Raw genomic sequence first — 13,819 nt, 5'->3', positions numbered from 1 at the left:
TTTTTTTTTAACTGGGCTTACAGCCCTCAAACCTTCAAATACTTCCCAACCCTTCCAAAAGTTTTTACCTCATCCCTAGGAAGTAGCTTGGGCATGGGAGTCAGACAGGTCTAAGTTCAAATCTAGATTATTCTAGGTAGGGCAAGTGACTAAGTTCATCTGGCCTTCAAGTTTTCCAGTGATAAACATTTCTTCAGGAGGGCTAGTTTTGTGAATGTGGATTGCAGAGGATATAATTGGTTCGTTAGGGACCCGGAATCTGCCTTGCATGGTGCACAGATTACAGTGTAGTCGTGATCTGTCAATATCTGGGTCTCACAGTGATAGGAAGTTCACTCAATGGGCAAGGAAAAAAAACCAAGCAAAAAGAAAACCCTGATCTAAATCAGCTGAGCTCAGAGTAGTCTGTTTATGTAACAGTGGGTGAGGACTGAGACTGAACAAGGTAAGAATGTGAGCACCTTGCGCTGATTGAGACAGGAAAATAAAGGTCAATACTGAATGGAATCAAAGGCTGAATTTGTCTGCAGGGTGGAGGGTTCAGAGCTAATGGTTAACACTGAAATAGCTGTAAGGGACCAAATGTAGTGGCTCATGCCTCTAATGCCAGCACTCCCTAGCCTGAGACAGGAAGATCAAGAATTTGAGATCAGCCTGAGCTATGTAGTGAAACATTGTCTCAAAGAAAGAAAAAGGAAGGAAGGGAGGGAGGGAGGGAGGGAGAGATGATGGATGGATGGATGGATGGATGGAAGGAAGGAAGGAAGGAAGGAAGGAAGGAAGGAAGGAAGGAAAGAAGGAATACTTGTAATTCTAAATAATTCTAGGCAGGGGCTCTACCACTGAGCCACACCCCAGCACCTCACTGGGGGATTCTAGGCAGGTGCTCTATAACTGAGCCACACCCCAGCACCTCACTGGGGGATTCTAGGCAGGAGCTCTACCACTTCAAGCTCCTGAGAAAAGGGAACCGAGCTGATAAGCACCCTGGTCTTTGAAGTCAACAGAAGCAGACTTTTCTCCATTGTTTGGCCAACACAGCAGGCTTCCCCTTTGATCTCTAAAGAGAACAGGTTTCAACAGTTCCACTCTCCCACTCCCCCCGACCCAACTTTAAAAATAATATATCTTCCCCCCTTCTGCAGGAAGCAGAAGCCTCCCCCTTTAAAAGACCCAGCTCAGGACCCGGGGCAGACATTTTCCCTGCCCAGAAGGGAATCTGCCCCATGTGTTCCTTTGCTAATAAACTCTATTCCGATGGAGTTTTATCTGTGTCTTGGTGCTCCCCCCCGCCCCAACAACTCTATCCGTTCATTCTCTGGCTACTTTTTACCTATCACTAGGCAGCTGCTGCACTACTCTTGAGCCGTGTCCCTCCCTGGGAGATCCCAGGTAAGCCCCTTAGTGTAGGTCATCTACATAAAGGACTTCGTTATTCTGAATGGGAAACTCTAACATCAACCTTCTTTCCTACTGAAACAGTTCTTTTTAAAATCACATTATTTTTTAGAGCAGCAGCTACTGATTCTGAGACGATCAGCCAATGCTTACCTCAGAGGCCATGGAAGGGACAGTGCCTACTGTGGTCACTGTGGTTTGGATGTGATGTGTCCCTCAGGGGTCCCTGAGTTGGGAGCTTCGTTGGTCCTCAGAATGGTGATTTTGGCAGGGCCATCCTTAAGAGGAAGGGCCTAATGATAGGTCCTCGAGGCTATCCTCTCAGAGGGAAGTGTAGGGCTTTAGTCTCTCCGTTTCCTGCCTTACTGTAAGGTCTCTAGCTCCAGTGCAGGCTCCCACCACTGCTGATGATGGTCAGGCCCTCACCAGACTCTGTGCCATGCTGGGCACATGAGCACAGGGTGTCCTGTTCTGGTGTAGCAGTGGTCTGGATGCTCTCTGCTTCTGGGCTTATGTACCTGTCCCCCTGTAGAGGCTTTGTGCTTAGTGACATTGTAGTCCTTACTTGCTGTTAATCAACATTGAGTCACAGTGTTCTGTCTCCGGTTCTGACTTGTTCCCAACTAAGTTGAAGCTCTCTGTTCCATTCAAACCTCCCTAGGCGTGGAGAAGGCCCCAGTAGGTACATATTTACTCAGACCTGGACTGCATCTCCGCAAGTACCGCTCAGGGAATGGGGGTGTTGACAACATTTGCCAAGGTGGTCAGCGAGGAAAGAGAATCCAGCTTCCTGTTGACTTCAGTAAGGAGTCAGAGAGTAACTGGACCAGGAAAATGTGGACTAAATAAAGCAAATGGAGAACGGGGAATTTTTCTCATCATATAAACACTTGTTTCATTCTAGTAAGGAATTAACAATGATCTTCAGATTATCAGTTAAAACCCCTCTGTCCCCATATAATAAATCACTGATTACAAAACCCGAAAGTGGAAACCTCGCATGGCTTGCCACAGTCTAGCACAGCTTCAGTGAAAGTAGGAGTAGCATGTCTGAGGGTGAGTTAGCAGCATCAGGAAACCCTAGTGTGTGGCCTCAGGCGGCCCTAGCAAGTGGATGCCAGATGTGGCCTAGGGTGGCCCTAGCAACAGTGGATGCCTGGCGTTGCCTGGGGTGCTCCTAGCAACAGTGGATGCATGGCCTTAGGTGGCCCTGCAAAAGTGGATGCCTGAATGCAGCCTGGGGTGTCCCTGGCAACAGTGGCTGTCTGGTGTGGCCTAGGGTGATCCTAGTGGATACTCAGCATGAACCAGCAGTAGTGGACACTCCAAGTGACCTAAGTTTTGTTTGCACTTCCTGTTCCTCTGTGCCAGTGTCTTGAATTCCTAGCCTGGTGTCCCATGGAACTCTCCCCATCATTTAAGTGCCAGCCAGATGCTTTGACTTGAAGGAATCCCCCATGCCCTGACCAGAAGTAATCTTTTCTGGCCCGGCCTTTTGAGCTCCTCCCTCACTATACCTTGCCATCACTCACTGTGGTTTCTCTCTCTTGTTATAGTCTCTTTGAAATTTTTTTAATCCACCCAGCCTGTAACCCTAAGCCAAGGGCGTGGTTAACATTCAGGGAGATTCCAGCAAAATTGGGCTTTGGAAAAGTAACCTTGAATCTCAGTGGTCAAGGCATCCTCTAAACATTTCCTGCCTTGAGGGCTGGCCTTGTCTTTTTGCTCCCCGTTCTCTTCCTGTTCCTGTGTGAGAATAGCCATTCTTGAGGCTGTGGGAAGACTGAGCCAAAGACCTCATAACCCTCAGGAAGCATCTGCCCCAGGCAGCATCAGCCCTGCTTCCCCTGTATTAATACTGCTTGCACATCATTGGCCACCGTGAGTCAGATGGTGATGCCAGAGGGGATGGGACCTCCCTCAGATGCTGTATTGGTTACTTTTTTCATCTGCTGTTACAAAAGTAACTTAAGGAGGAAGGGTTCACTCTGGCTTACAGTAGGGGGCGCAGTCCATGATGGAGGGAAGGCATGGCGGCAGGAGCGTGAGGCAGCTGGTCACATGGCATCCACAGTCAGGAAGCAGAGAGATGAATGCTGGTGCTCAGCTTGCTTTCTCCTTTATTTTCAATCCAGGACCCCAGTCCATGGGATGGTGCTGCCCAGATTCAGGGTGGGTCTTCCCATCTCAATAAACCTAATCCTCACAGATATGCCCAGCCAGTGGCTTGTCTCCTAGGTGATTCTAGATCCTGTCAAGCTGATAACCAATATTAACCATGATAGATCCTCAGCTGGTCAGATGGATGGATGACCCCTCAGACCATACAATGACTGTTTTGAATGAGAGGTCCCAGAACTGAATGAATGAGCAACCCTCTCCCTACAGTGTTCCTTCTATGGCTCTAGAAGCTCCACTGCCTTGCCAAAGACTGGGTATACCACCACCTCCCAATTCCCAGGCCTAGCACATGCCAGAAGCTGCCAGCAACACCCGGCACTCGTGTCCTGTGTGCTAGTCTCTCTCATACATAGCTATGACACGGTCCCTAAGTCGCGAGGTTCTTAAGTCCAGGGCTACAGTTCAGGGCCATTGGTGGTGCAGGCTTGCCCTGGGTCCATCAAGGCCAGCAAGCAGTGCTCTTCATTCATCAGCAAATTAAATCTGAGGTGAGGACAGCCACTGTGAACTGATGGCTGAGAGTTTGTATGTATACGTGTTCTTATATGCTCAGGTGCATATATGTTTTAAGTACACGTGCACGTATGTGTATGCGAGGCCAGAGGTCAGCCTTGGATGTCTTCCTCAGTCACCCTCCACCTTGTTTTTTGAGACAGGGTCTCATGCTTTTACCTGGAACTCACCAATTCCTTTAGTTGAACCGTTCAGCCATTGAACGCCAGGGATCCTCCCGCCTCTGCCTCCCCAGCACTGGGAGTACAAGTACATTCCACCATGCCTGAGTTTTTATACGGGTTCTGGGGATCAAACTCAGATCCTTAGATGGGTATGTTTTACCAACTGAGCCATCTCCCCAGCCCTGGATAACTGCTTTTGTTTTAGCTGAAGCTGGTGGCCACCTAGAAGAGGTCTGTCTGCCTGGAAGTATGACAAGGAAGACAGGAGGGGCCCTGACTGCCAGCACCCATCCTGCCCCTTCTGAGCACAGGTAGCAGGGCCAGAGAAAGTCAGTCTGTGTCCTGGTTCAGCCTTCAGTACCCAGTTTTGTGGTGCCTCCCAATAAACCGTACAGAATTCTAGAACATTCTAGAAACCTCTAGAATTTCACTATGGCTGTGAGATTCAGATGCAGGGTGCCCTACAAGTTTCTGATTCCTCTCTTGTCGGCTTGAAGAAGTCTATGAGGCCTTGCAGTACCCTGGCAAGGGTACAGAAGTGACACTGCCACACATTCACATTGAGCTTAAGTATGGACACACAGAGCCAACCTCAGCCTTGTCCCATCTACGTGTGGTACTGCTTGTGGGCATGTAATCAGCAGATGCTGGAGGAAACTGCTGGTCAAAACGCTTTTCGAAAACAATTTCATGCATTTAAAAATTGCCAGGGGCTAGGGAGATGGCTCAGTCGGTAAAGAGCCTGTCATGCACACAAGAGTACCTGAGTTCTATCCCAAGCACCCAGATAAAAGCCAGGTGCTGTTGGACGCCTGTAACCCCAGTGCTAGGAGGGGTGAAGACAGCAGAGACAAGTAAATCGTTGGAACTCCTGGGCCCGCTAGCCCATGTGTTCAACAAGAGACCCTGTCTCAAAAATTGGGTGCAAAGAGATTGAGAAAGATACCCAAAGTCAACCTCTGGCTTCCATACACATGCACATACATGTGCAGGCACACCCACATGCCCATGTGCGTACACACGAACATGTACATACACAGGCTCCAATGCAGGCTGATAAATGTGTGCATCATACACCAGAAACGTTAAGGTTGGAGACTGTAAGACTGGCTTGCCACTGCTCCTGGGGAACAGCAGGCTTTCCTGGTGGTTTCCATCTCCCATCAGGCAGGAAGCCCTGGGAAGCCCTGCAGCGCTCAGGAGGAAAAAAAGTGAATCCGACACGACTTTGTTCTGTGTTTACATCTATTTCGTCACTGCTTGTGCCAACAATATCCTTTATTACCTGCAGTATCTTTGTGGCATAAAGCACAGGCCTCAGGATAGCTGGCGGGGATATGGAAGTGTCTCACGGGAGGCTTGGTCCAATGTCCTTCTGCTCAGTCAAGAAGCAGGGGACCTCAAGTGCTGGGGAAGACCCAGAGCGTGTGGACCCTGCCACCTGCTGCGGATGGGCACTCAAATCAAGGGCTGTCCTGGCTTTGGTTTTAGCCAAGTCTGTAAGCAGCCAACGTTGGGGGTGCTTGGGAGGGAATCTGTGCACCAACTTACCAGGATTACGGCCACGCTCAATTCTGCCTTTCACAATTTTAATTGTACAACAGTAATTTTGAGATCGAGTTGCCGAAGGCGAACATGCAGAAGACATTAACTTTATTTATGTTTTGGATTATTAATGCGGCTGTTAAAATTCCTCCAGTTAGTTTTGATTGAATTGTTTTTTTTGTGTGATTCTGTTGTTTAATGGAGCGGTAAATAAGAATTTCTGATAATGAGGCCGAGCATCTGTCACAACAACCTGGTGTGGGCTATTAACATTTCCATTAGCGGCAGGGTGGGCAGCGATAATACAGAAACCACACAGTTAGAACAAAATAAATAGTCAGTGTCAGGCTGAGCGGGTGTTAATTACTATTTTATTCTATGTGGGTGGGGGGAGAGAGCCGAAATCGGGGAAGAGAGCTTCGGGCAATAACCACTCCTGAGGTCACTCTCTCCCCCAATGAGCCCGGGTGCCAGTCTACCTCCTCAGACAGTGAGGGCTTTGTGGTCTCCACTATGGCCTCTAGACAGACTCGAGTCAAAAGGCGGTCAGCAGGGGCTAGAGAAATGGCTCAGTCAGTAAAGTGCTTGCCACACACATACATGAGGACCTGAGTTGGGAACTCCAGCACCCTGTGAAAACCAGAAGTGGTGGTATATGTCTGTAATCCCAGAGATGGTGGTGGGGAGTGGAGAAATGGGGTCCCTGGAGGTCATTAATTAATTAATAAGAGGTGGTGAGATGGCTTAGTGAGTAAAAGTGCTTGCTGTAGAAACACGAGGACCTGAGTGGGTATCCCTAAGCACCCGTATTTTATAATTTTTTTTATTTTATTATTCTTATTTTATGTGTATGTGTGTATTTCCTGCATGTAGGTAAGTGCACCCATGTCATGCAATGCCCACGGAGGACAGAAGAGGCTGTCAGATCCCTTGGAATTTGGAGTTATGGACAGTTGTCAGCTGCCATGTGGGTGCTGGGATTTGAACCCAAGTCTTCCGCAAGAACAGCCAGTGTTCTTAACTGCTGAGCCATCTCTTCAGCCCCAGCACCCATATTTTAAAAAGCTGGGCCTGGCACCACACACTTTTAACCCCAGCACTGGGAGCGGTGGGGTGGAGGCAAGCAGATTCTAGGGACTCACTGGTCAAGCATTTCAGTCTGGCTGAAATGGCAAACTGCAGGTTCAGTGAGAGACCCGGTTCAAAAGAAAAAAAATTAAACAAGGTAGAAAGAGAGAGAGAGAGAGAGGAAGACACTTGGAATTGACCTATGACTTCCACATGCACACACGTAGGGAAGTGCAGATTCACACACACGCGCGCGCGCACACACACACACACACACACACACCCCACACTACAATGTTCAGAGTGATCAAGGAAGATATTGGACATTGATCTCTGTCCTTCACACACATGCACACGTACTTGCACACATATGTATACATACAACAGAGAGACAGAGAGAGAGTGTCAGCAGCTGATGTTCTTGAGCCCTCTGGCTGAGGCTGTAGGAGATAAGGTGGGGCTAGACCGGATTCTACGTCCCCACAGCCAGGCACCCATGACAACTCTACACAACTCCCCAGGATCACCCATAACTCCATGCAACTCCCCAGGATCACCCATGATAATTCTATTCAATTCCCTAGGTCCAAATTTCCATGGAGAACATTCAAGTGAGGGATGGGAATATCTCCCAGGAGGCATCTAACAGACCCATGAGAAGGCATCCAGCACAGAATTCAGAGTCTTGAAGTTGACTGATGGGGAAAGGACAAAAATGGTTTAGAATGCATTGCCTGCCCACATATTGCCCTTGACAGCCTAATGACCATGGAGGACAGGGTGGGCAGCCGCACTACGCTCCTCGGTCTTCTGGTTTTGTTTTTTGCATTCGCACTATGGCTGTGGTAGGGCAAAACACCCCAAGAAGCCCTCCAGTTGTGTGTGTGTGTGGGGGGGACACTGGCCTCATGTTCAGATAATGCAGCTAGACCTAGCCTCGGAACCACATACAGCCATGGCCATGTTCCCAGACACCAGAGTCTCTGTGCACCTGTAGGGCAGCTGTGTCTCTAGAGTGACTTCGAGAAGCAGGCTTTGAAAAGGAAGCACCTGAACCTGTGATGACATGTCTATCATTATTTTCTGTTTCTTCCATTGGAAACGTAGCACCCTCCTCCACTCAATTAGAGATGTCTGGGTACCTGTGACTCCCTCACCCATAGAGCATCATGGGTCCCTGCTATGTACCAGGTGCTCATGGGACCTCTCGCTGTCATCCATGTCTTGCTGTTTGATCTCCCAGTGGTCCGTTCCATGCGTTCTCGGAGACACATGGATTTCTAGATAGTGTTTGTTTTTGAATACTTGCTAACTGTATCTCAACAGAATCAGTGTTCTTTGTAGTTTGTTTTGTGCATTTATAAGAAGGTTCTGCTGGGAGGATTTCCTTGGCATAAAAAGGTTAAAGACTGTGGGAGACACAGAGTGCAAACCCTGCAATGTGATTGCACCTGAGACCTCCCAAACCCAGCTGGTATCCATCAGAGAATCATGACCTGCATGAACCCTGGGGACATGGTGGGGTCTCAGCCACCTTCCAAAGGGCCCACCCAGTTACTCTCTGTCCTGCTTTTCACTCAGCCCCAGCGATGGCCCCACAGAACATCCAGGTGACCCCGCTCACAGCCAGCCAGCTGGAGGTCACATGGGACCCACCACCCCCGGAGAGCCAGAACGGGAACATCCAGGGCTATAAGGCAAGTTGTCACGCATGGCTGGACTCTTTCTTCCAGTTCACCGTGTGCCCAGGGACCTGAGGGCTTCAGCTGCATGCTGGCTGTACCCCAAGACTGCTGTCTCTCCCCAAAGGCAGATGCACAGCATCTAAGCAGGGCCAGAGGGCCTGAGCAGGTTTGGCCTAGGATGAAAGCTACTTAGCACGGCGGGGGCTTCCCATGTGCCTGTTCTGTGCCCACCACATGGCACCCTGGGGGAGGGGCCTTGGCTCATCCACAGGTACCTAGGGCCACCATGAGAACCTGACTTCTTCTTGTGCCCACACTGTAGCCTCCAGGGCATCTGCTGACAGTAACAGGAAGTTGGAGTGTTACACAAGAGGAGGTTCCCCACACCAGCTCTGCCCTCAGTTCCTATTGGACATTAAGGGAATTTCTCATTTTTATAGGTATGGGGTGGAGCTGGAGAATTGAAGTGTGTGTGTGTGTGTGTGTGTGTGTGTGTGTGTGTGTACATGGAGGCCAGAGGACCACCTTGGCTCTTGCTCCTCAGGCCTCAGGAACTGTCCATCCTTTTCATTTTTAGTTCATTCTTTAAAATCTTTACTCATTTCCTTCTTTCGTGTATGAGTATATGCCCACTTGTATGTCACCATGTGTGTACAATATCAACAGAGGCCAGAAGAGGGTGTCAGATCTCTTGGAAATGGTGTTACAGATGATTGTTAGCCACCAAGTGGGTGCTGGGAACAAAACCCAGGTCCTCTGCCAGAGCAGCCAATGCTCTTAACTGCTGAGCCATCTCTCCACCGCCTTATGATTGATTGAGTGATTGATGATTGATTGATTGATTGATTGATTGATTGATTGACTGATTGACTGATTGACTGATTGACTGAGACAGGGTCACTCTGAACTGCAACCCACCTAGGTTAGACTGGTAAGTTAATAAACCCTAGGAATCCTTCTGCCTCCACCTCCCCAGTGCTGGGATTACAAAGGCACACCACCACACCCATCTTTTTTTTTTTTTTTAATGTGGGTTCTGGTGATCACATTCAAGCCCTCAGACCTGTACAGCAAACACTTTACCATCTGAGCCATGGCCCATACCCCAACACCTACATTTCTAACAAATCCCCACATGGTGTGACTTCTGGAAACCCCATTTTGAGAACTATCTTCCTGAGAGGCTGTGAAATCCCATGAGCTAAATGCTCTAGAGATGGAGGGAAAGAAAGACAGCTCACTACCAGCAAACACTGAGGAGGAATAAGAACTGGCCAGTACTCCTCCATGCTGCCCTCTACCCAACCCTCTGAACACCAGAGGAGCTCTGATCATCACCTTCCTGGAGGAGGCGTCCCAGTTCTGTCCCACAGAATGCCGCCATCTTTCTGGAAGTAATTTTTTTGTCTGTCCTCCTAGAGTCCCACTTGAACAGTTATCAGAATCTCCATTCCATGCTCTGACGACTATTGGCCCAATTAAATGTCCATTTTAAAATGATTTTGGCAGGTGTGTTATGAAAATGAATACTCACTGTAACAGCAAGGCTCTTACAATGACGAATGAGGTCACAGAAAGTCCCGTGAGCTAGGAGGCAGGGCGCTATTTATGCACATTCAAAATGTTTTCTCATTTCCTTAATGATAAAGACATTGAACTTGGATATCGATCTCAAGTTAGCAAGGCCTTTCTGAGTGGTGGCTCTCCCTCAGGCAGCGTTGCCAGTCCCGTAGCTGGGCCTTGTAGATAGCTGGGCAGGCCCAGCATAGGTGTGACCTGTCCTTGCTGTCTCCTGCAGCCTCTGCCTTGCTCTCAGAGGGCACACTGCTCTTGTGGCCTGGCACATACTCAGGCCCACAGAGCCAAGGGGAATCCTCCAGCAGGAGTTGTCTTTGGGCAGCCCAGCTGGCACAGGCTGGGGGCAGTGGTTGCCAGCCAGCTGTCTAGGGAAGTGGTTCTGGCAACCAATTTAAACCTTTGTGCTTGGGCCTCAGATCTGCCTGTGAGCAAGTCGAAGCTGGACAAGAAGAAATGGTACCCGGGGGAGGCAGGGGGTTCTCCCCACAGTCCCAGCTTAGCACTCTTTCCTAGTAGGTGCACACATACAAGTATGTATGTGTCCGTGTGTGTGTCTATGTATTTATGTGTGTGCACATACATGTGTGTACATGTGTTTAGAAGCCAGAAAACAACCTCAGCTAGTCTTCAGGCTCCATCCACTTTTGTTTTTGTTTTTTTAAACATTATTTTATGTGTATAAATGTTTTGCCTGCATGTATGTATGTGTACCACATGTGTACATTGCCCACAAAGGCCAGAAGAGGATGTCACATCCCCTGGAACTGGAATTATAGACACTTGTTAGCCACCATGTGGGTGCTGGGAACTGAACCAGGTCCTCTGCAAGAGCAACCAGGGCTCTTAACTACTGAGCCATCTCTCCAGCCCTCACTTTTTAAAAAAAATATGTTTGTGTATATGTGTGTGTCTGTATGTGCATATGTGTGAGTCTGTGTGTCTCTGTGTGTCTGTGTCTGCATCTGCATGTGGGAAGGTGTCCATGGAGGCCAGAAGAGAGAGTCAGATTCCCTGAAGCTGTACTTACAAATGGCTGTGAGCCACCCAACATGGGGACTGGGACTCAAACTTGGGTCCTCTGGAATAGCAGTGTACATGCTTAAACTGCTAAGCCATCTCTCCAACCCCCTACCTTGTTTTTTGTTTTTGGGTTTTAATAATATTTATTTATTTTTGTTAGCCACCATGTGGGTGCTGGGAACTGAACCAGGTCCTCTGCAAGAGCAACCAGGGCTCTTAACTACTGAGCCATCTCTCCAGCCCTCACTTTTTAAAAAAAATATGTTTGTGTATATGTGTGTGTCTGTATGTGCATATGTGTGAGTCTGTGTGTCTCTGTGTGTCTGTGTCTGCATCTGCATGTGGGAAGGTGTCCATGGAGGCCAGAAGAGAGAGTCAGATTCCCTGAAGCTGTACTTACAAATGGCTGTGAGCCACCCAACATGGGGACTGGGACTCAAACTTGGGTCCTCTGGAATAGCAGTGTACATGCTTAAACTGCTAAGCCATCTCTCCAACCCCCTACCTTGTTTTTTGTTTTTGGGTTTTAATAATATTTATTTATTTATATATGTATTATGATTGCTTCGTTTGAGGCAGGGCTTTTTAAAAAATATTTTATTTTATTTTATTTATTTTATGTATGTGAATGTATTGCCTGCATGTGTATAAGTGCATCCATGTCATGCAGTGCCCATAGAGGTCAGAAGATGGCATTGGATCCCCTGGAACTAGAGTTATAGATGGTTGTTAGCTACCATGTGTGTTCTGGGAATCGAACCCAGGCCCTCTGCAAGAACAATGTTCTTAATTGCTGAGCTATCTCTCCAGCCCTCCTACCTTGTTTTTTGAGACACAGTCTCACTGACCTGAAGCTCACAAAGTAAGCTAGGCTGACTGGCCAAGAAGGCCCCAGAATCTGTCTGTCTCTCCCTCCCCTGGGCTGGAATTCAAAGCCTGTACCCCATGCCTGACTTTTTTCTTACATGGGTTGAACTCAGATCTTCATACTTGTGCAGCAAGCACTTTGCCCACTGAGCCATCACCCCAGCTCCTTTCTGTCATTTTTGTTTTCATTTCCAAAGTATTTTTGTTTTCATTTCCGAAGTATTTTTGCCACATTGATGAAAGTCTTAGATGTTGCCTTGAACAAAATATGGGACGTGAGGAGTGAGTTTGGGGGTAGGGCCTATCCATAGGTCAGAGCAGGGATGGACATTGGGTGGTTTCTCTTATCTCAAGAAGACTGGGGCCCAGGTCAGAGCTCTCCATAGAGGCACCAGCTAGTGATCTCTGTATACAGCCTGCCCTTAGATTCTACTCTAGTTTAACAAGATGACACTTGAAGTCTAGATAAGCAAGGGGGAAATGCACGATCCCTGCCCAACACACTAGCGTCCTGGGGCCTCATTCACTACACTAGTCTGATCCCCAAGGATGACTCTCATCACCCCAGGACCCGACTTCCCTGTGGCCTAACCCCAGCTTGTGCTCTTCCCAACAGATCTACTACTGGGAGGTGGACAGCCGGAACGAGACAGAGAAAATGAAGGTCCTTTTCCTGCCCGAGCCCATGGTGAAACTCAAGAACCTCACCAGCCACACCAAATACCTAGTCAGCATCTCAGCCTTCAATGCTGCTGGTGACGGGCCCAGGAGTGACCCACGTCAAGGACGTACACATCAAGCTGGTACGTCACCCTGTCTGTTTAGTTACATGTATCAGATATATTATTGGAGGCTAGGGATGTGGCTCAGGTAGCAGAGTGCTTGGCTCATATGTGCAAAGCCCCGAGTCCCATCCCCAGCACCACAGAAACCAGATATGATGGTACATGCCTTTAATCCCAACACTTGGGAGGTGGAGGCAGAAGGATCAGGAGTTCAATGTCAACCTCAGCTCCACAGTGAGGCCAGCCTGAGATGCATGAGAGCCTGTCTTTTAAAAAAAATTGTGTAGGGGGGTGGAGAGACGGCTCAGCAGTTAAGAACACTGTTCTTACAGAGGACTGAGGTTCAAATCCCAGCACCCACATGGCGGCTAACAACTGTCTGTAACTCCAGTTCCAGGGGATCTGATGGCCTCTTCTGTCCTCTGTGGGCATTGTACTACATGAGTACACTTACTGACATGCAGGCAATACACTCATACACATAAAATAAAAAATCATAAAGTATTAAAAAAATAAAAGCTAAATTGTATAGCTGGGAATTTGGAGAGGGGCGTGTAAGGGTCATTTGTTGGTCCCCAGAACTTGTATGATGCTAAGTTAGTGTTGACTGGGGTGGAGCAGTATATGTTTTCTCAGGAGCCCTAAAGGCACTGGAGAGAGGCTGCTGCCTGGCCTTCTTCCTTCATCCTGACCCCACAAACTTCCTTCTAGTATCTTCTCTTGGAGCTGCCCCACTATGTGTCCAAGTCTCTAGAGGCTGAATTCCTTGTGCGTGGGAGCCAGGCCCCCAAAGCTAGGCCCAGGCTTAGGTGCTTCCTGGGTCAAGGTCCTGAGGCCATACCTGGAACAGCTCAGCAGCCACCTCTCAGCCAGGAGAGGTTTTGGAGACTTCTGTTGCTGTGATAAAATAGCCTGGCAAAAGCCACTGATGCAAGAAAGGCTATGTTTTGGCTCAGAGATCCTCGGAATATACTCCATCCTGGCAGGGAGGACATGGTAGCAGGAGGGTGGAGTT

General features: G+C 48.5%; 1 protein-coding gene across 3 annotated transcripts in view; it reads left to right on the top strand.

Annotated features, from left to right (window-relative positions):
- Nucleotides 1-13,819, top strand: part of Sdk1 (sidekick cell adhesion molecule 1) — a 1,173,668-nt gene that overhangs the window by 1,089,688 nt on the left and 70,161 nt on the right. For all 3 annotated transcript variants that reach the window (XM_029555167.1, XM_029555165.1, XM_029555166.1), the window contains 2 exons: nucleotides 8,451-8,566; nucleotides 12,636-12,822. In XM_029555167.1, coding sequence (XP_029411027.1) covers nucleotides 8,451-8,566; nucleotides 12,636-12,822 — 303 coding nt within the window. The remainder of the gene's footprint in view (nucleotides 1-8,450; nucleotides 8,567-12,635; nucleotides 12,823-13,819) is intronic.

Source organism: Nannospalax galili, unplaced genomic scaffold (genome assembly GCF_000622305.1).
Source record: "Nannospalax galili isolate Female #2095 unplaced genomic scaffold, S.galili_v1.0 scaffold664, whole genome shotgun sequence".
NCBI lineage: Eukaryota > Metazoa > Chordata > Mammalia > Rodentia > Spalacidae > Nannospalax > Nannospalax galili.
The sequence above is the reverse complement of the archived record's forward strand: the minus strand, read 5'-3'. Positions and strand labels throughout refer to the sequence as shown.